Source organism: Acromyrmex echinatior, chromosome 4 (genome assembly GCF_024713525.1).
Source record: "Acromyrmex echinatior isolate Ae372 chromosome 4, ASM2471352v2, whole genome shotgun sequence".
In the NCBI taxonomy this organism is placed as follows: domain Eukaryota; kingdom Metazoa; phylum Arthropoda; class Insecta; order Hymenoptera; family Formicidae; genus Acromyrmex; species Acromyrmex echinatior.
Genome location: NC_141855.1, coordinates 3,202,703 through 3,223,334, shown reverse-complemented (window position 1 = coordinate 3,223,334; position 20,632 = coordinate 3,202,703). Strand labels below are relative to the sequence as shown.

The 20,632-nt window shown below is 30.5% G+C and overlaps 1 protein-coding gene across 2 annotated transcripts in view; it reads right to left on the bottom strand.

Annotated features, from left to right (window-relative positions):
- Gfrl (Glial cell line-derived neurotrophic family receptor-like) overlaps positions 1–20,632 on the bottom strand; it is a 354,141-nt gene that overhangs the window by 51,457 nt on the left and 282,052 nt on the right. For both annotated transcript variants that reach the window (XM_087405786.1, XM_087405787.1), the window contains exons 5-7: positions 16,144–16,271; positions 7,055–7,951; positions 2,927–3,103 (exon numbers count right to left, since the gene is read on the bottom strand). In XM_087405786.1, coding sequence (XP_087261912.1) covers positions 2,927–3,103; positions 7,055–7,951; positions 16,144–16,271 — 1,202 coding nt within the window. The remainder of the gene's footprint in view (positions 1–2,926; positions 3,104–7,054; positions 7,952–16,143; positions 16,272–20,632) is intronic.

Genomic DNA, 20,632 nt, shown 5'->3' with positions numbered 1-20,632 from the left:
CAAATTATAATGTAAAAACAAAATTGATCCTTTGGTAAAGTCTGTTTCTCATCAACGACGCGCGAGAGATCGAGTGAGCATATCTGCTCATCCAAGTGCGTTTCTCTCAAATCCGGGAAACGGCGATCGATGTAAAACCGTCGTGTAATATCGAATACGACGAAAACTTGGGTGAATCTTGGGCACGATAGCGGATTAAAGTTCCAAATCCGGCGGCTCGAGAAATAATATGCAGAAGAGAGATACGAGGAGAGGCAGGAAATGAGAGCAACCGGAGAGAGAGTTGAAATTAAATTAAACTTTTGCTGTGATAAATCTTATTCGTTGAAGTGATATCTTCGCAAGATATTACGCGAGAGATGCAATCGATCGTCCGCTCTTTCATCTCGTCGACGGAAAATCACGATCGTCAAAAGTCCGAAGATTAATTTCTATTATATTTGCCCGCTCTATCATTTATCTTAACTAATCAATTATTAATTATTGATATCATATATTTTTACACATGTTTATATAAATATCTTTAAAAATTTTTTATATTTACAAATTTTGTAAAAGCATTTAAACCATATCTTATATTAAATATTTATATAATTTTCCCTTTTCAACTAGATAACATATAATTAAAAATATTTGCTACTAATATCTTTATATTAATCTTTTTAAAGTATTCTGTATAATTGTAATTTTATTGGATTATGTAAGTGTGATTATAAACAGATAATAAAATAAACAAAATATTTTCTATTAGAGAAGTAAAAATACAAAAAAATACGATTTCGCGGATATCGCAATACCAATTGATGCAATTTATTTATTTGGCGTATAATAAATTTGCATGTAAAAATATATTTGTTGCACGGAAACTAATGAATTTCATTTCACCACGTTGTACACCGAGTTCACTGAGAAGCATTTTTATTGTAATTGGTTATCACTATTTGATATATTGAAACGGACATGGTTTTTTCCCCTCCAAAATATGAAAAAATTATTTCGGACATTTCGAAGATTTACCAAACCGCAATGTAATTAATATTTTCAGCGAAATATTCCCATGAAAATTTTTAGAAATCCATATTGTTTTTAATATTAATTTAAGCCTGTAATATTATAAATTCTGTTCCTGTATACTTTTCTCCTATCTGCAATATCTCTAAATCTGAATTAGTGAATAGTCATTAATTACCCAGTGGCATACTTAACACTGATAATCAGTGAATCAGTTCAACTAAAAAAGGAAGAATGATTTATATTTAAAGAGCAATTAAAATATTTAAGTATTAAAACACACACAACAACACAACACACAAACACGAGGTTAGTTAGATCACATAATAAAGATTACCTAGGTTAGGGATCTTATATTTAATTCACTGATTACCAGTGGCATACTTGGCATTGATATCAGTGATTATCCTAATTCAATTTAGAGAGATATGTATGTATAAACAGATTTTCATTGAAAGTATTTATTGTATTATATTCACCTCTCTATGAATAATAATCAATTTCTAGATTCCCCACTTTTTTATGAAAAAAATTTACATATATACATAATTTTTTTATATTTTAAATTGGCTCATTTTTCAGTATCTACACTTTTAACTTCGTATCACCAAAAATCAGCGGTGTACGTTGAAATATAAACCTTACGTAAATTACAAGGGAAATAAGCATCATCAAATATAAAGTATCTCGAAAGAATTGTGAGAACTTTATTCATCAATGATTTGTTTGATCATGTCGAAACTTGATCTGTTTGATCGTATCAAAAGTTATATCTCTATCAGTTGAATAGCTTGTACCTGTCAATTATTCTTTGTTTAAAATTATAAGTATGAAGAACCTTGTACCTCCAAAAGGAAAGTATTGCAAGTCCTTATACAAAATAAGTCGATATAATTTATATTGAAGATCTTTTCTGTTCCGTAAATTATATAAATTTCCAATTATAATTCTTAATAACTAATTAAAAGACCTAATATTGCCTTTTAAAAATAATTTGTTACTATGCGTTATAAAGAAAAAGGGATCATTTGCAATACGATATACAAAACGTTTTGCAATTGTCCGTCGAATATGACGATTACTGCATCGCGGAGTAAGACAAAAGTTGTATGCATAAAAGCAGTCTCATGTATCCCTCTCTCTGATTTTTCCTCGCGCAAAACACGACTATCCGTCAACAGGGTGCCATCACGGGCAGTTTGCGAGAAAACATGAATTTGCACGGTGCATTAAAACAAATGGAATTTTCCATGATGCACCCAGCGATGTCACGATGTTTTTGACATAACCAGTAGCATTCAACAAGAATCACCACATCGGCAGTCTTATTTCTCGTGCTGATTGCAATTTGTGCTAGAATGAAATCAGTAGCTGACAATTCTGCTTTCACGTATAAGTTTGTTTATGGTAATGATAAGCGAAACGAAATAGTTCCTAACAATCCCAATATCCATAACGAAATAATTTCTAACGCACATTTGATAAATATACAGGATGGTTTTAGTTAATTCTATCAATTTTCTCGAAAATTATTGAATTTATATGGAAATTATTGAATTTAATATGGAAAAATTTTATCATTAATAATTTTGGAAAAAATTGACTGGATTGTTTAAAATAAATCACTCTCTGTGTATATCATAAATAATTAAAAAAATGTTGTATTATATAATTTTTTATAATTTGTGCCTGTTAATTTAAAAAAACACACGTTTTTAATATCATATGATATTTATTTTATTAGCGACAAAATTGTTTAACAATTTATTTTTTTTAAATAAAACAGATTAAATCATAGGATTTGTTTATTGTGTAAAGAAGACACATTTATTTTTAACACATGTAAGGAATATTTTCATTTAAAAAATAATCTATTTAATTAATAATAAAATTATGACTTTAATGAGAGACTCACGTTCGAAATCATCTGTCTGGTTCCTCTTATGATGAGTACGATGATGATGACCAACCGGGATGGGGATCTGCTTCATGTTGAACAGATCCCGATGTTTGGCATCGATCAGTGGATTTTCTAACTGCGATTCAATCACCTCGAAGCTGGTGGAATTGTCCGGATGAGCGATGACCTTCACTGTAAATGACCGGATGTAACAAGTTGTGCACAAGAAGTGCATTTTCAAGATAAATCCATCCTCAGAAGGAATTAAAAAAATTTTTCTTCCGACTATATCACAAACAGCAGACGGAAGTAAGATCGTGCGCAATTCCGAAAATTATTTGGAAATCACTCTTATTTGAAATTGTAGCTGTAGTTGTGAGCTGCAAAATTTAATTCAGAAGTCGTTACAAAATTGCGAAAGCGTTTTCTTTAGTTAATCCGCGAAAATATTTGTGCGGAAACGTGACTGCAAATGATGTCGCAGCGCGAGACGCGAAGAGTCTGAGAAATTAATACGATGGAACTAAAAGCTTTTTTTCTTAGCTACTATATAGTAGCATCGTAGTAGAACAAGATAAATAATGAATTATGACTTTTTGACCTATTCTAAGTGCTTTCAAACACATTGAATAAAATTCCAATCCCGTTAAATAAAAAAAATAAATAAAAAAGAAATACAATATGCCAGTTGTATTTCTAATTGCATCAAGTATACTTATTTCTTTAATTCATCAAGGAGAGAAGTTAATCAGATTATTAAAAGTTTAAAAGAAAAAAAAATTAATATAATTATTTCAAATTTATAATTGAGATCTATTTTTAATACAATTTATTTTAATAATAACATTTTAACAATACATATGATAAGCAACATATGTAAATTTTGGAAATGTGTTGTGTATGTGTGTTCAGAAGATATTATAAAAATGTATATATTCGAAATATAAACATTATATTAACATAATCTATATTGAAAATATTTGTATATTTAAATTTTCTCTTATGTTTGAAGAATATGTCTACCTTCAGTACACCTGAATTACATCCAGTATAATTAAAAATACGTATAATAGTGCATAACTCTCTCTATCTGTATATGTATGTGTATTTCTCAGGTATACTTATTATTTGTTAAAATATATTCCTCAGCACGTATTGAGAAAACAAAAAAAATTGAATACACTCAGTTTATATGACTATGTCGTGTATAACATAGAGCATAAATAATGTAAAGAGAAAATATAGATAATATAATATATCTTTACGTTATCTTCCATTCTTAGAACCTATACGTGCTGTTAGACATTTGTGTGCGTGTGTGTGTGCGTGTGCGTGCGTGTGTGTGTGATTAAAACATTATCTTTTATCTTTTAAAAAGAAAATATTATTTTGCCCTAATATTTTCATCTGTCAAAGATATTAAATTTTACAAATATTTATTCTTCGATTTTTAAAATTTGGTTTTAAAAATAATTAACTATTCGGTTATTTTATTTTATTTTCTAAAAATATTTTTTTATTTGTATACTACATGAGATAGTGTAATAATTTCGCAAAAAAATGCTTTTAATAAAATATAAAATCATATTTAAAATGTTTCACGTGTAATGAGCTAAGAGGATGTTAAGAAAGAATAAATAATATTAAACAATATTAGCGATCAACTTAAACTCTTAATAATTATCGTTTTATTTTGCTATTAAAAATCAATTAATTTGCTATACTATCAATGCAGTGTTTCTACATTGGGGAAAAATTTCAATTTCCGAGGAATTTTTGTATCATTGAGAGGAGAAAAAGAAAAAAGGGAAAACACGCGGCGAAAAATTCCAAAAAATTGAAAAACAATAAAAATTTTTCTTGCAGTAATGGAAAACGCAAATTTTTTAATCAATTAATTTAACAGTCTTGTGTTATCAGTATATCGACATAAATATAGAGATAAAAATTCAAATATTTATGCCCATGTCTTGATATAGACTGTCATTATTAAAAATCTATAGTTTACGTTACGTACAATTAAATTTTCAATAGCAGTGTGCATTGGAATACAGCATATATAATATTAGCTTTTTATATTATTAGCTTCTATACTATTAGCTTTTTATATATATAGTTATAAGACCTCTTCTCATACATGAACTGTATAGTATTAAACAGGGTTAATTTAGTAATATATAACTTGATAAAAATTACAAAAATAGACAAATTTATAACAATATTTTTAATTTTATCAATAACATTTAACAGATTTTATTTTTGTAATTTTCATTAAGTTGTATGATATACAATCGATCTCCTGTTTCGTACATAACAATAACGACATAAAGGGTTAGCGATTTAGTATTATAGCTTTATAATACTATTGCTTTATAATATAATATATAAGTATAACTACAGAAATGAATTTTGGATATAAAAATAATATCAAAAAGTTAATATAAATGTTAGTTATATCTAACTTTCTAAGTAATCATTTTAGTATTTGATTAATATTCGTTACAAATTGAACTAGAATAGTGTCTTCACATATTTCTGTCTTTAAAAATGTTAGCAAGATTAAGATATATAAAGACATATGCAAATGCTACGCTGACTCAACTTGTACCCAGAATTAATGAAATATGAAAATGTTTGTTATAGGAAACAAAGTGAGATAGAATAAATATTTGAACCTTTTCGTGTTATTTTTGTGTTTTTAATTTATTTCTGAAATTATATTCACATGTTATAAAACATCTGGTATAGGTCGTATTCCGATATACACTGTCGGTACTGAAAATCTCTCACGAAATCTATCTAATAACAAAAAAATTAATTATTTTATGACTTTTAGTTTTAAAAAGTATTCTTCCCACATTTGCTTTTATTATTATTAAAGTACATTTTTAATCAATTTTATTGAATATTGTGTTTAATTTATTTGTTTATTCTGAATTACAGCAGCATTTAACTTGATAATAATGACGATAAAATTAATTATAAAAAAGTTCAATAGATGCTTTAAATACATAAAATTTCCTATTAAAATAAGAAATTTGAACGTGTGACCTACTCTCTTAAAATAATAAAATCTAAGACACTGAGAGAAAGGATTTTCTTAATTTAATAAGTCACCTGGTTAGTAAATGATTTGACAACAAATTATTGTTTTAATATTTGTTGTGATTGCTAATCTGCTATTCCAACATTATTTATAATAATAGAAGCAATTCATGTAACACCTAGTTTATTTTTTGATAGACTTTTATTTTCTGGTAATACTAATTATTTTTATTTATATCATAAATTATGTATTATTTGTTATATCAACGAATATTAAGAAATTCACAATAACTGATTAATCCATTTTCTTATCAAACCATCACATTTGTCATTTTTTTTTATTCCTAACAAACACATTTCTTTCAAAAGATAACAAAATTTTTTTGGGGAGGGAAATTTTAAGGTAAAGTGAAGGAAAAAAATGGATTTTGAAGGAGAAAACGGAATATATGTATATAAATATACACATATGTACACAAATATCAGACTATTCTAGTAGAAACACTGTATCAATATGTTATTAGAAATCTCATAAATTCTAAAGTACTTACAATTGTAATTTACTTACTATATGTACGTTCTTTTAAATACTTAACCTTTTCTGTAGCTAAATAAATTATTAAGCGTACTACGCTGGGGACATGAATGAGTATTGTATGCACATTTTTCATATCAATTACATAAAAATTAAATATCGATTATTATATATAAAAATAAAAGAAGCAATGAAAATTCTAAATTAAAATTTTAACCATTATTATAATATAAATTATTACTATAAAACATGGTTATTATGATAATGTTAACATTATCATAAATGAACTCTTTTAACAGTTTTATCTTTAAGAAGATAATTAATAATATTAAGCTCTAAGTAAAAATTTTCCAGACTCTGATATTTTTTTCGATCTCCTAAAAATATTATGCCGAAATAAGGTCTAAAAAAAGTACGCATTCGTGACGCGTGCCTATCACAGTGCCCGACGTACTCACGCAAACTAAAAACTTTTCAAGACATCTAACGTGTCCTTGGACACGTCCTTCGGTGATGACAAAATCCCGAGATCTCTTGTGCGTGCCGGTGGGCCCGGTACGAACCTTGATCGACGAACTCTTCGCGGAAATCGAAGATCCGATCGACGGGCGGCGCGGCTGGCCTGATTTCGAGGTCATCGAGGTCGTCGTCGGCGCGGTCGAAGATCGCGCGGTGCTCGTAGGTGGGCCTAGGCGCAAACTTCCTCGGCGCCGGCAGCCGCGGCAGTTCGGCATGGCCGGGCCCGTGGGCCCCCAACGGCTCGTCCAACACGGTAGGCGTGGGACGAGCAGCCGCCGGCGCGTACGAGCCCGCCGACGACGACGACAGCGTCGCGACGACGGACGGTGGTGCGGGTAGTGCGAGGTGCTGACGATGGTGCTGGTGCTGTTGGTGATGGTGCCGATGCTGGTGCGGGTGCGCGTCATGCTCGCTTTGGGGCTGCAGGTGCACTGTGCCGGAGGCGCGATCATGCTTGGACAACGAAGACGAAGAAGAAGAAGAAGAAGAAGAAGAAGAAGAGGAGGAAGAAGAAGAAGAGGAGGAGAAGGAGGAAGAAGATCTATCCGTCGATCGATCCAGATGAACTCCTGGTCGCGAGGTCGCCGCGCGATCCTCGAACCGATTCATATCGGTTTCGTACCGGTCCGAATCGGTCCGAGGATCGTACGCCTCGACAACAAGGACGGCTGGCCTGCCGGGCAGCTCCGGCGCTTCCTGGTGATGATGTCGATCGCCGTGACGATGATGGTGTTGGTAGCGGTCGCCGGGCTCCCGTATGTCGTATGTGCTGTCGGGGTCGTAGTACGGCGGGGTGCGCGCGGTCCCGGGGAACAGAAAATAGGGGTACATACTGGTCGGCGGCAACCAGATCTCCTGGTAGTTCTCCTGCTGTGGGTCGAACGGGTACAGGGCCGAATCCGTGCCCGACAGGTCTACGGAGGTGGAGGAGGGCAGGACCTCTGTAACACAGAAGCAGAGCCGCGGACGAGAACGGGGTGAGTGAGGGTGCGCGTTCGCCATCGGTACGCAACGTGCGAGGTCTGCGTGCTGTTGTTATGGGGTTAAGTGTCGTGATGGTGATAGTAGTAATGGTATAGTGATAGTTGCACAGTGCACGGGCGTTGACGAGGGATCATCACGAAGAGGAAGCTCGACATCGCTGGGAAATAATATACCACTGTCTAATTATTTGTCCAGATAAATAAATCACATGGTTATCGAATATTATCAGTGTTTCGAGATGCAAGGATAAAAGAGCATAATTGGATGCAACATCCTAATTTATTAATTTTCAGCGTTCAAATTAATAAATATCTTTTCGTTTATATAACAATTTTTCAAACGAATTAAACAATAGAAAAGATATAAATTAAGTAGAAATGATAGTTAGGATTATGTATAAAAATAATTGTAAAATAATTAAAATATATCTACATTTATCATTAAACAAACAAATATTAAATTAATATTACACGTTAAAATCGAGTATTTAATTCCGATCATTACTTAATAAAAAAATAAAAATTTTTTTAATATCTTAATCTTTTCAGGAAGTGTCACCTTCGTTTGTTAAATACATGCATCTAAGTATATCTATATAAGATGTTTATTGAGAATTTTATATATTATTTTCTTATATTTTAGTCTGCATTAAGTAAATTACTTCTTAAACAAAAAGACTTTTTAAGTGCCAACTCTTTTTGATAATTCTAAAATTTTATCACAAAAAGAATAGATTACATTAAAAGTTTCATCACTTAGAATATATTACTCTGTCATACGTTAGAAAATATCTCAATATTTTAATTGAAAAATTAGTAAGAGATTCTATAGGTAAGATATGATTAAAATTTCTTTATTTTATCGTTCCACATTCGAAGATTGATGAAAATAGGTATATCACATACAAATATAAAGAATAAAATTAAAAAGAGCACAATAGTTTCGTGTATATATATATATATATATATATATATATATATATATACACATATATATATATATATACACATGAACGTGTTAAAAGTTTTATTACTGCTTTTAATGTTTATTTAAAATTATTGATATAAAATTGGTTGATTTAAAATTGATTTTAACAAATGCAAATATAATAAAATATAATAAAAAATATCAGGATATTATTAAAGAGAAAATAATCCGTAATTTAATTGAAATCAAGATAAATTTAATCCTATTACTGTTAATTATGCATGAGTCAACTATATTCTTATACTATCTCTTAATGTTCTAATATTCTTAAATTAAATCTACAAAAGTTTATTTCATTAAGCACATTTCCGTTATTACACTTTCTTAATTTTTAATATTATTGTTATTTTAATTCGCGTAATTAGTCAATCACGAGTTACTTTAAGCGCGTTATTAAAGAGCAGCAAATATCTTCCCGAGTGTCCTCACGACGACGTTAGCGTTTTCTCGTTTGTTGAAAGTGATGGTGCGACGCGAAATAAAAAGTCGATAAGAAGACGAAGTTAAATGAACCGGCCCGTAATCGAAATCGACAGGCGATCTGGCGTCTCTTCTTGAGAGGATTTTCGGGCTCCTTCGAGAATACTGCGGCACTTGAAACTCCGTTCAGAGTAGAAGGATCCTCGTATTGAGCGTTACTGCACGCGAGAAATTATCCCGGAGCGACGCGCTGTTCGCCAAGCGTGATTTCGTTCTTAAGAGATTTTGGGATTCTCGAGGGAGGCCGCGGGACGCCGACTAAGAGAGTTAACCCTCGGTTCTGCATTGATCGTTTCATTTTTTTTTTGTAAACGAAAGAAATAAAAACTCGAGTATATTACTGTGTGAATTTTTTTCTCATTCTTCATTGTATACTTTCTTTCAATTGTCGCATTACATTCTTTATTCTATAGTCGAAATTTTTATTGCAAATTAGGTGAAAAAAGAGATTTGCAGTAAAGATAACAAATGAAAATATTATACGTATGTTTACGAATTGTTTTTTAAACATCTTACTACTAGTAAGAAATAAATATATCGGAATTAAATATTCGCATATTTATCATAATTTTTATTTAATAAAACAAAAAGTATATTTAAATAATAAGAAAGTTTTACCAAATACTTCCCTAAACTTATATACTGAATGCTTTTATCAGAACGCATAAAATTTGGGATTTTTTAAAAAATCAACAAATTTTATTTCTTCAATCAAATTTTTTATTGAACGTCAAATTCAAGCATCAACTAATAACCATCAATTTATTCCATTTATCTAAATATTTAATTTGCTGTCGAAATAATTCTGATAACCATCCGAAGTTTTCTGATAAATCGTTTGGCGACGTTGAGGAACGAAGGGGAGTATAGTGAGTCGAGTATAGAGAGTAGACAGAGTTGTAGTAGGCGTTACACACACTAACAAGCTACACACTTCAGAGAGAAAACAAGCCATAAGTTACAGGCATGCAGGTGCCGATTCGTCAATTCCTTAGTACGGATTCTCGACATGCAGAAATACGACATGCGGTGCACAATTCCTGGTGCGCTCCGCCCCGCAGAATCGTTCGCGAGGCTCATCGCCGCCACCTTAAACTCGCGCTTCATCCGTCAAGCGTACGCGTTTCATATTTCATGGTGCGAGCAATCTCGACCGATCGCGACGTTGATTCGTCGCACTGGATTTACGGCGACAAAGGAAAATTGCGGATGTCGGTGCGAACGATCGAGTATTGTCCTATCAAACGTTCTATCGTGGATCAAACTCTACAAGGGATTGATAAGTCGATACGAACTTTGAGATTGATAAAACCAAAAAGGATTATAAAAGACAAATGAAAGGATTATGAAAGATAAATAAGATTAGACAATATAGAGTTATAATAAGAGACAAATAAATATGATTTACGATATATAATCAAATTGTAAATTGTGCTTTTGCACGCCCTGACAATTCGCGAAGGGAAGAAAATAATTATATGGAATAATTATATTATATATCCAGAAATATCTTGTTGCATTTGTAGTATAACCGTTAAAATAACAAACTCTGACTAAGAATTGAATGACCGCGAATATAATGTAGCGATATTCCCGCGAGATTACTAGATAGCGTTCTCCATCTCGTTAATTCTCTATCTCTTATTAGATAACGTTCTCCATCTCGTTAATTCTCTATCTCGCGTTTGTCGATGGAGCGCAAGCGAATGTGCGAAATATTTATGACGTATACGCGGCGGAAATGTACATATGTATGCAGGATCGCAAGACGGATGAAGCAAGAGAGACACTCGGGGATAGTCTTTAAGGGCGGTGGCGAGAATATTGGTCTTGAAACGCGAATCCTCCAAGGGCGGAGCGCGTCTTCCTAGGGGGTGCCGAGGTGCGCTTTCTCGTGCAGACATTTCTCTCGTGCGTTCCGGGATTTCGAGAATCGATCCTCGCGCTTCCTCGGGCCTCCCTCCATTCGAAACGGACGTCTCTTCTTCTTATGGACCGAACCGGCGGAGGAGGAGGACCCTCCACGCCGAACCCCTTCAAGTACCGATCGAACTTTTCGAGACATTCGATTCGAGTATCATGCGCTTTGTTACTTCTCTGACGTGCCTTCGTTCTATTAACCTCGGATAAGTAACGTGAGATGCAATAGACCTTGCGATGATTAGAATAGTTAGAAGCTTTATATGGAAAGAACAGTTTTGCTAAAGTATCTAAAAATTTCGTTATACACAGATAAAATGACATTTTTGGACTATCAAAATAATTATGTAGAATGCTCAAACTGGTTGCTAGAATGTCACAACACTTTCTGCAGTATTACTTATCATACTTGAGCGTTTTATAATTATTTCAATGGTTTAACAAAATTAATTTTTTTTCACACACACACAAATCTGTAACTAGTTAAATTTTTAAATATTTGAACAAAACTATTTTTCCCATGGGTAACATTTAAAAAAAGTTATGGCGTTTACAATTTAGTAGTTTCATTTTGTAGATTTTCGTATTTTCATACACTATAGCGAAAATATTGCTTCCGAATGTCGTCATAAAACATCTCACGTTGTTCGAGATATTACATTTTCGAAATGTTATTCACCCAAAAAGTGCGACGATCGTTGAAGTCACAGACTTTTTTACGTATGAGCGTATAAGAGTATAATAATTTGATTTTTATATCAACAAGCAAAATTGTTATAAAAATAATAAATGCGTTTGTCATACAAAACTAATTTCAGGTTTTGCGCTGTTATTTTAAAACAATTGACTGCTGTGTTGTGATGGTAGATATTTACAGCTGTAATCGAGCTATTTGTTAATTTGTTCTATTGAAGTTAGATCTTGAATCTTTATACATAATATTGTACATATACGTATATGTTACAAATTATCATAATTTTATACTCAATTATTATTTTTTGAATAATATTCAAATTAATATGTAACTTTATATAAAAAGATAAGTGACTGAAATAACATTTAAATCGTTAACTTAATGTATCAAATAATCGCTTTTCGTCCGATCGATGTATTATATGTATTTATTAACAGCACGCTATTAAACACCAATTAAATGATATCATGAATCGCCATCTATTCAGACAATCAGTAGCTAATAAATCGAAAATATTGAGAGAAGTTTATGTCTGTCAGTTAAACATAGTCTTTCTAACCAATTTACAACCTGCCAAAAATAGGCATATAATCGATTAATATATATAATATATATACGATTAAATCGTAACAATAAAACGTCTGTTTCCTCCTGTCGAAGATTCGATCATTTGTAACAACAAGAAATAATTTAATTTGATTGCAAAGTAGTTCGAGCGTTTATATAAATTTTGTGTTTGAGGACAGCGTTTTTCCACCTTTCTCGTCCTCCTTTCTCCTTCATTGTTATTCATACACCTACCGTCTGGTTGTTCAATATCTTGGGAAAAGAAGAACGGAGGACGGTGAAGGGCCCATTTAAAGTCGCGCTTCCAATCTCAATTTAAGATCCAGATCTACATATCAGGCGAATCGTTTAGTATTACGGGTTCGAATATTTCGTCTATATTGTATAAGACAATAATGTTGAAGATATCATATCGATTTCAAAGATTAAATTTAAAATTTTTCAAAGATAAAAACAGAAAAATTTTTAAAAATATGTAATTGTAAATATCAAATGTATTAAAATTTTAAAGATGAAACGTTCAAACTTAATCAAATGTGTGAGCAAACAGAAATATTTGCAAATGATAGAAGTATTTTTATAATAGAATATAAAGATATTTGTCGAATGAATAATTAAAATATAATTTAATCATTTAAATATTTTTGCATATTTTGAAAGTGATTGATTTATGAACAAATAATAAAACATTTCACAATATTACAAACATTCTTCAGTATGAAATAATGATTACATTGTCAAGGTAGATCGCACATGACTTAAGAAGCAAATTTTCAAGTATTTGTCGCTTGACTTCAATGCCAATCTGGACACTAAATTGTATTAGCTCGTAATTGTAAGTTAAGTTGTTATCGACGTACAACATTTAAAATTAGTTCGAAATTGTAGGAAAAGGAAGAGCAGAATTTCTTTGTTTCGTGATGTAAAGTAGTTTGCTGCTTGTCGAAAGCTAAATTGAATTGTGTACATAGCGTCGGATGTTAATTATGTTATAACATTGTTACCGGTAATTATTAATTGTTCGTTTATGTTTCTGTGCTGAAAACTGCTCTCATTCAGTCACGCATTCCACAACTGTTAATGCTATCGTAGAGTGTGTATGCCACGTTCATCGCTCGCACTATGCATCGTTGGCGCGATTCATTCGTCAAACGCAACGCAAGAGACATTTGTCACACATGCGTGTGATGCGTGTAAAGATACTTACGTTTCATGCGTGCGCGTTGCACGCCTGAGTTTTTATGTTGCTTTAAATTACAATTGCGAGGCACGGGCGGAAGCATTATCGATCCTGGACGCACAGTTGGAAATCGATAATCAACTGAAGTATAAATTAAAATAAAATAAAGTATAAATTAAAACAAAATAAAATGTGAAATTTTATATAAATTAAAATAAATAATAAACTAAAATAAATAAACTTTAATTATGTAGTTCAAACGTAAAGTTAATTAATTTTTACAAAAGATTCCATATATTACCTTTTGTTAATATAATAAGTGATATCAAATATCATTAAGATACTGAATATACATTAAGCATTTTATTAATATTTATGTGTAGATAATTAATACAGAATGATTTTAAAAATGATACTAAAAATTGATTTATATTAAAATACGTTAAAATAACAGAATTAAAATCAGCTACATATACATATATATATGTATTTTAAATAAATTTATATTAAAAATGTGACTGCGCACCGATTATTTTCGGATTTTCAACAGAATCAATCTGAAATACAAAAATCTCAAATTTAATTAGATTGTTGATTATTAGTATTTTAGATTGTGTTGAAATCCTGAAAGTAATCGACGCGCAATTATATTTCTGAGGTAAATTTATATAAAATACGTATGTAAGTATTAGTCTAATTTTAACTTTGGCGATTTTCGTATTTAGTTGATTTATTCATGTTAATTTCTCTTTCTAATCTTAGCAAAATTTAATTTCGATAAAAATATATGTCTATTAAAAAAAAATGTTTTGTTTCTAAAACTGAAGGTGTTGCAGCAATGCATCTCTAAAGCATTGGTTATTATCAGCCTCTCAAAGTTAAGATTCATTATTATTTTCGTTTTAATGCCTGCATCTCTCTCTTTAGTTAATTATGAAGAAAGCTTATCCGAGGGTGAGGATAACGTTCTCCGACGAGCCTTGAACACCGCGGTATCGCTTAAAAGTAATTGCCCCGTCGAGCAGTATTCTACCTCGCTCGCAACTTTGATGCCAGGGAAAAAATGAGAGAGTAACAGGAAGTGGCTTTAGTTTAGTGTACATCAGTTCTCAGCTGGAAGTCCGCTTTAAACGCGAGACTGATGCTACAATCTTCTCGTTTATGTACTTTGTTGATAACAAATTTCGCACTTCGTTGCAGGAATTTCAGAATGCCGATTATGCATACAAACGCAATTATCGTTGTAATTATTAATTACTAATGTAAAATTATTAATTAATTAATCTTTTTAAAAATTATACTTTTTAAATCTTATTTGTAATATATTAAATAATATATACCTGCAGTAATTTTGTATATTCTTTCTTTGTTGCAAAATACAGACAATATATAATTCTTAAATAAAAGTCTTTTATATCTAATAAAATAAAACGGCTTTTATTGAATAATAGAATGTTATATCTGCGATACGCCAATAATATTATTGTTTTCTATATTTTATTTTTAGTATATTTATGTAGAGAAATGTGAATTATTAAGCACAACCAAATTATTTGTAATAGACAATGGAAATTTTTTCGATCGTAAAATACGTCAGTTTTTCTTAAATAAAACTTATACATTGGAAATCTGTACGCTGTACAATGTTTGCGATCTATCACTATGGTCCAGGATCAATACGAACGCTTCAATGCATACATCGACAGAAAGAAACCAAATGAGAATTCTGTACAAGATACACACAGACAGACACGCAAGGATAAAAATCCGTAAACTTAACGTAGATATGATAGAAAAAACTTTATATGTATATATATATATATATCCAAAATTACTTCACAACATCAACAATCGCCTTTCACAAGGTGCTAATATAATTATTACTTGTTCATTCATGTCACAACATTATGTTTGAATCTCAATTCAAGGTAAAACTTATCAAATAAAATTCCTCGTACACGTAGTTACGCGTCACGTGACGTGCATTTAAATCGTGTATTTAATACGCATAGTAAAATTTAATTTGACAAACTTTTCATTTGGCGTTAAATTTGCAAATTATATTTATACCAATAATTAAACTAAATAATAAATTTACATTTGCGATGACTTAGTACGATTAGCATTTAGTATTTAATAATAGAATAAATTAAATCTCTATTTCTTGCAATTAATAATAAATTGCGATATTACAATTATGTTGTATGTTGATAGAATATATAAATTTAGTATTCTACAAGTAATTACATGTACGATGGAAGTATATACAAATACATGGATTGAAAGAGAGAACTTTACGAATTTCATATTGTTGGACTCACCAACGCAGGGATTGTGGTTCACCGTCGAGAAGATCTTGTCGCATCGTCGCTTCATATGATTATTCGGACATATACAGCCGAACATTGGCGATAGTCGCAGTTGAGTCCAGGAATCATGACAAGCATCTCTAAAACAGTAACGAAAGAAGAGATGTGATTACATACTGCATAAGAATTACTAATTACATAAAAAAATGTAATATATAAAATATATGGAAAATAATGAAAAATATATAAAAATAAATAAAACAAAGTAGTGAACATAATAATAACATAATAAATAAGCTGGGTCACATTAAGATGCTAGTTTCATGAATGAAAAACGCCTGCTCTACGTATGTAACATACGTTTAAAATGCAAGATTTGTAATAACGTTAACAGATCGCTGTGCTGCATAATCGTGATCCACCGCTATATAAATATTATTAATTAATCGCGATGAATTCCCGTTTCGCCTTGGGTCGTGTAAATCCCTCGCGCAAAGGATTAATGACTGGCCATCAAATATCGGCGTTTTGCCAAGTACATCGACCTACATCTGGTCCCCAATAGCCGTTAATAAATATTAAAATACGCAAACTCCGATATTCACCGAGCTACCGTATATATTGTCGATATTTCGCTATTTTTGCACATGTCTGTGTTCCAATAATCCGCGGTAATTGCAAGACATTATCGATGCGATACATATCGGAATTTCAATACGCGCATAATTAGCGATTGCTACTTTTAATGTATACTATAAAGCGATGGTCAATAGTTATAGCATATCTTTTATAAGTCGTTAATTTTTATTTACTAGGTGACATAATGTAATACACACACACACACACACACACACACGCATTCCCCCCCCACACATACACACACACATATGTAACCCGCGAACTGTATATAATAAATTGTTTATAATAACTTAGAAAATTATAAAACAAAACATACAATTTTCTATTGAGTTTGTAGAAACTCGATACAACTACTAAACTGCGAGAAAATTAATATAATGTAAGGGAAGAAAAACTCAGCGAGAAACTGCTAAAATAGTTGCATAAAAGTCTGCAACACGTTTATACATAATAAAGGTATACAATTTTAATGTTTCATTTTATAAGAGTTTATCCATAATTAATTATTAATAAGATGATTGTATGTACACACACACACACACACACACACACACACACACATACAATGGCATATTTAAAATTTAGCTGATAATAATTATTAATATCTTATTTTTAAGAATACATTATTTTGAATAGCTTTAAAAGTTTGATGTTGGAAACATCATACATATACATATAATTAAAATTTTTTTAATGAAAAAATGTAGAAAAATTTTATTAATAGACATTTATATTACCGTTTACCAAGCGTTGTATAGAAAAATACAAATAGAAAAATACAAAGTTGAACTAAATTTTTTGTAACTTTGCAATTTAATTAATTTGAAAATTTCTTTTTTAAAATATTATATAAATCTTATATTTTAAATGCAAATTAATCATCTAATAATTATATAATCAATTTTAATTAAATATTTAAAAACATTATTAACTCATTTCTTTGTCACGATTACTTTATAATTAAAGGTTACTATAGTCTTAAAATTTTACAGAAAAATAAATATTTGATTAAAATGTAAAGATTGTTTAAATAATGTTTAGATTTAAACATTTTACATCTGGGTTATTATTATCATATTTTTACTATTAGAAAGTAAGTTGTCTTTCAACGTCATACTGTGCATAATAAATATTAAAGAACCTTGAGCATAAGAATACAAATTTCTATTACTTAAAAAAACAGCTTCGTCTTTAAACAAAATTTTATACATTTATCATTTTCACAAGTTCATGAAAATTTTTTTTATACACTCACATCTTTTATGTCTATATTATATAGATATAAAACAAAAAACACCCAATCATAGCTAATTGCTATACAAAGAAAGAAAGAAAACTTTTGAAAGCCAAAGTAGAATTCTTATTCTCTTCTTATCTTATCAGTCCAATTCACGTGCATGCATTCTGCAAATTATAGATACACTGGTAAACTTCGATCGTCAAAGCTATAAATCGTAGTTTTTTTTCTCTTCGTCGTTGAAACTTTCGTTAGTTTTGCAGGAGTCAATCGCGGGTTACACTACGCCTCATATCTGACGCGAGAACCTCGATCGGGAACTGAAATGTACTCAACTCTTTCCTTCCTCTTCCCGTCGAAAGTAACGTAGAAACTTTACGCGAATCCAGACCAATTGACTTTCGAACTTACACGAGAACGCTTAACGGACCTTTCCTACACACCGACAATCCGCCACGAAGTAACAGCTCGATGTAGTTCAATGCACTCAGTGATGCACTGAGCGATTCAGGTTACACTGATGATAAGGAATTACATTAGACCATCTTGATGTTAAAAAAGGAAGAATTGATCTGAAAAAATTATTTTTAAGTATCTTGAACTAATTATCATCTTAATTAATGAATTCGATTTAAATTTTCCAAAATATATATTTGAAAAAAAAAATTTAATAATATTTATAAGCAAGCACAATAAATGCATCATAATGAAGTTAAAAAATTAATTATAATAATACTAATAATAATACTATTAATGTGATAGCAACTAATAATTTACATGTTTTTTTTTTTAAATCTGTTTTTAATATACGTTCTGAATTGGACATAATTTTTCTTATTAAGTCAATACTCTGGACATTCAATAAGAGAAAAAAAATATACATAAGAACGTAAAAGAAAATCAGGCGAAGGGAAATTTGATGTGGAAACTCTCAAGCTCAAAATTATTTGGGTTAATGGCACACACGCTACGGTGAATCTTGCTCGAATTAGAGGTCAAAGGAGGCAAAAGCGAGCGGATGGCAAAGCTTGAACTGAAGAGACGGGATAAGAGTGGAAGCGGAAGATGCATCAAAGGGTGCAAAGGTTCACCTAAGAACGAAAACGCAAGTCACGTTTCATTCCGCATCCAGTGATTTTGTTTGACTTCTCTTTCTTTCTATATGATGTCGCCAAATATTTTTATTGTACCATAAAGCCTTAATTTATTGTTACCTTTGTAGAAATCATACTTAAATTTTGTTTATTATTATCTTTGTAGAAACCATACTTAATTAAATTTTGAAACATGAATGGACATTTTTGCATCATAAATAACATAAAAATATAAATGTTTGATGTTCTTTGTATTGTATGTTCATGATCATTTTTTTTAAGTTTACAAAGAAATTTGATTCGTAATTATATCTGTATACTCAATTTTTCTTTATAATGAATATTAGCTGTACAGATAAATTCTCGCGGCTTTCTTTTCAAAAACATATCTATTTATTTAAAAGCAAAATTTAAAAGCAAATAATTTGACTAAAATGTTTGTATTCTAATAAATGATACAAACATTTCAATCAAATTATCTGCTTTTCGAATTTATCACTTTTTGCTATTATTTTGGTAGTATAAAATGAATACTGTGCGAAAAAATACTTCGCAACACAATTTATTCACATCAAAATCATCTCTTTTAAATCTTTTAAACCAATCTGACGGTCTTTTAGATTCAACATTTTGTCTCCGCATAAATCTTATAAATTCTGGTTGCTTGATGGCGGTTTTAACACGTTGCGATGAAAATAATGTAACATGCAATGACGAATATGCATTTTCACATTTAATTAAATTAAAAATGTAGTTAATTGTCTAACTGCGAATTATTATATAACTTTTGAAATGTAGGAGAGTCAACCTTACTAATGGAAAGATAATTAAATGCAGAAATTTATATAATTCAAAGTTGATGACGGAAACTTATTTATGTACATTAGAATGCATTACAAATATATATATCGTTTCCCTTACTTCAAAAGTTAAATAACTTAAAAAATTAAATTTTTCAGAAAAAGAAAAACTATTTTTCATGACAAAAAATAATTGACCAATTAAATAAAAAAGAATATTCTTAGAAACATGATTAAATGTCGTTGTTGTCATTTTCCTTTTATAGCTTTTAAAAATCACTCTTTTTGCAATGGGTAATAATTTTTATACTCTATAAAATTATTACAAATCTGAAATAATGAATTATGAAAAATGACAACTCGAAATATCAGCATTAGTTTATATTTATCTCTAAAATGACTAAATTCAAAATAAAATAGTTTCTTCTTTAAACTTCTTCTCACTCTTGTAAAAACTATTCTGATCTCTTTGAAAACAACACAAGTGCTATTTGCCGGGCGGACTATGAAGTAAAGTTAGTTTATCTTTAATAATTGCTAAAGTAATCTTTACTTAATTCGTAAATTAGGTAAAGAGTACTTTATCAATTAGCAAAGATAAACTAACTTTACTTCATATAATAACTCGAAAATTACATTTTTCATATATCACTTTTGAAGTACGGAAACGGTATACATATATATTAAATGTTTAAAAAGAAGTCTGCAAATACTTTCGATTGTATTGATCT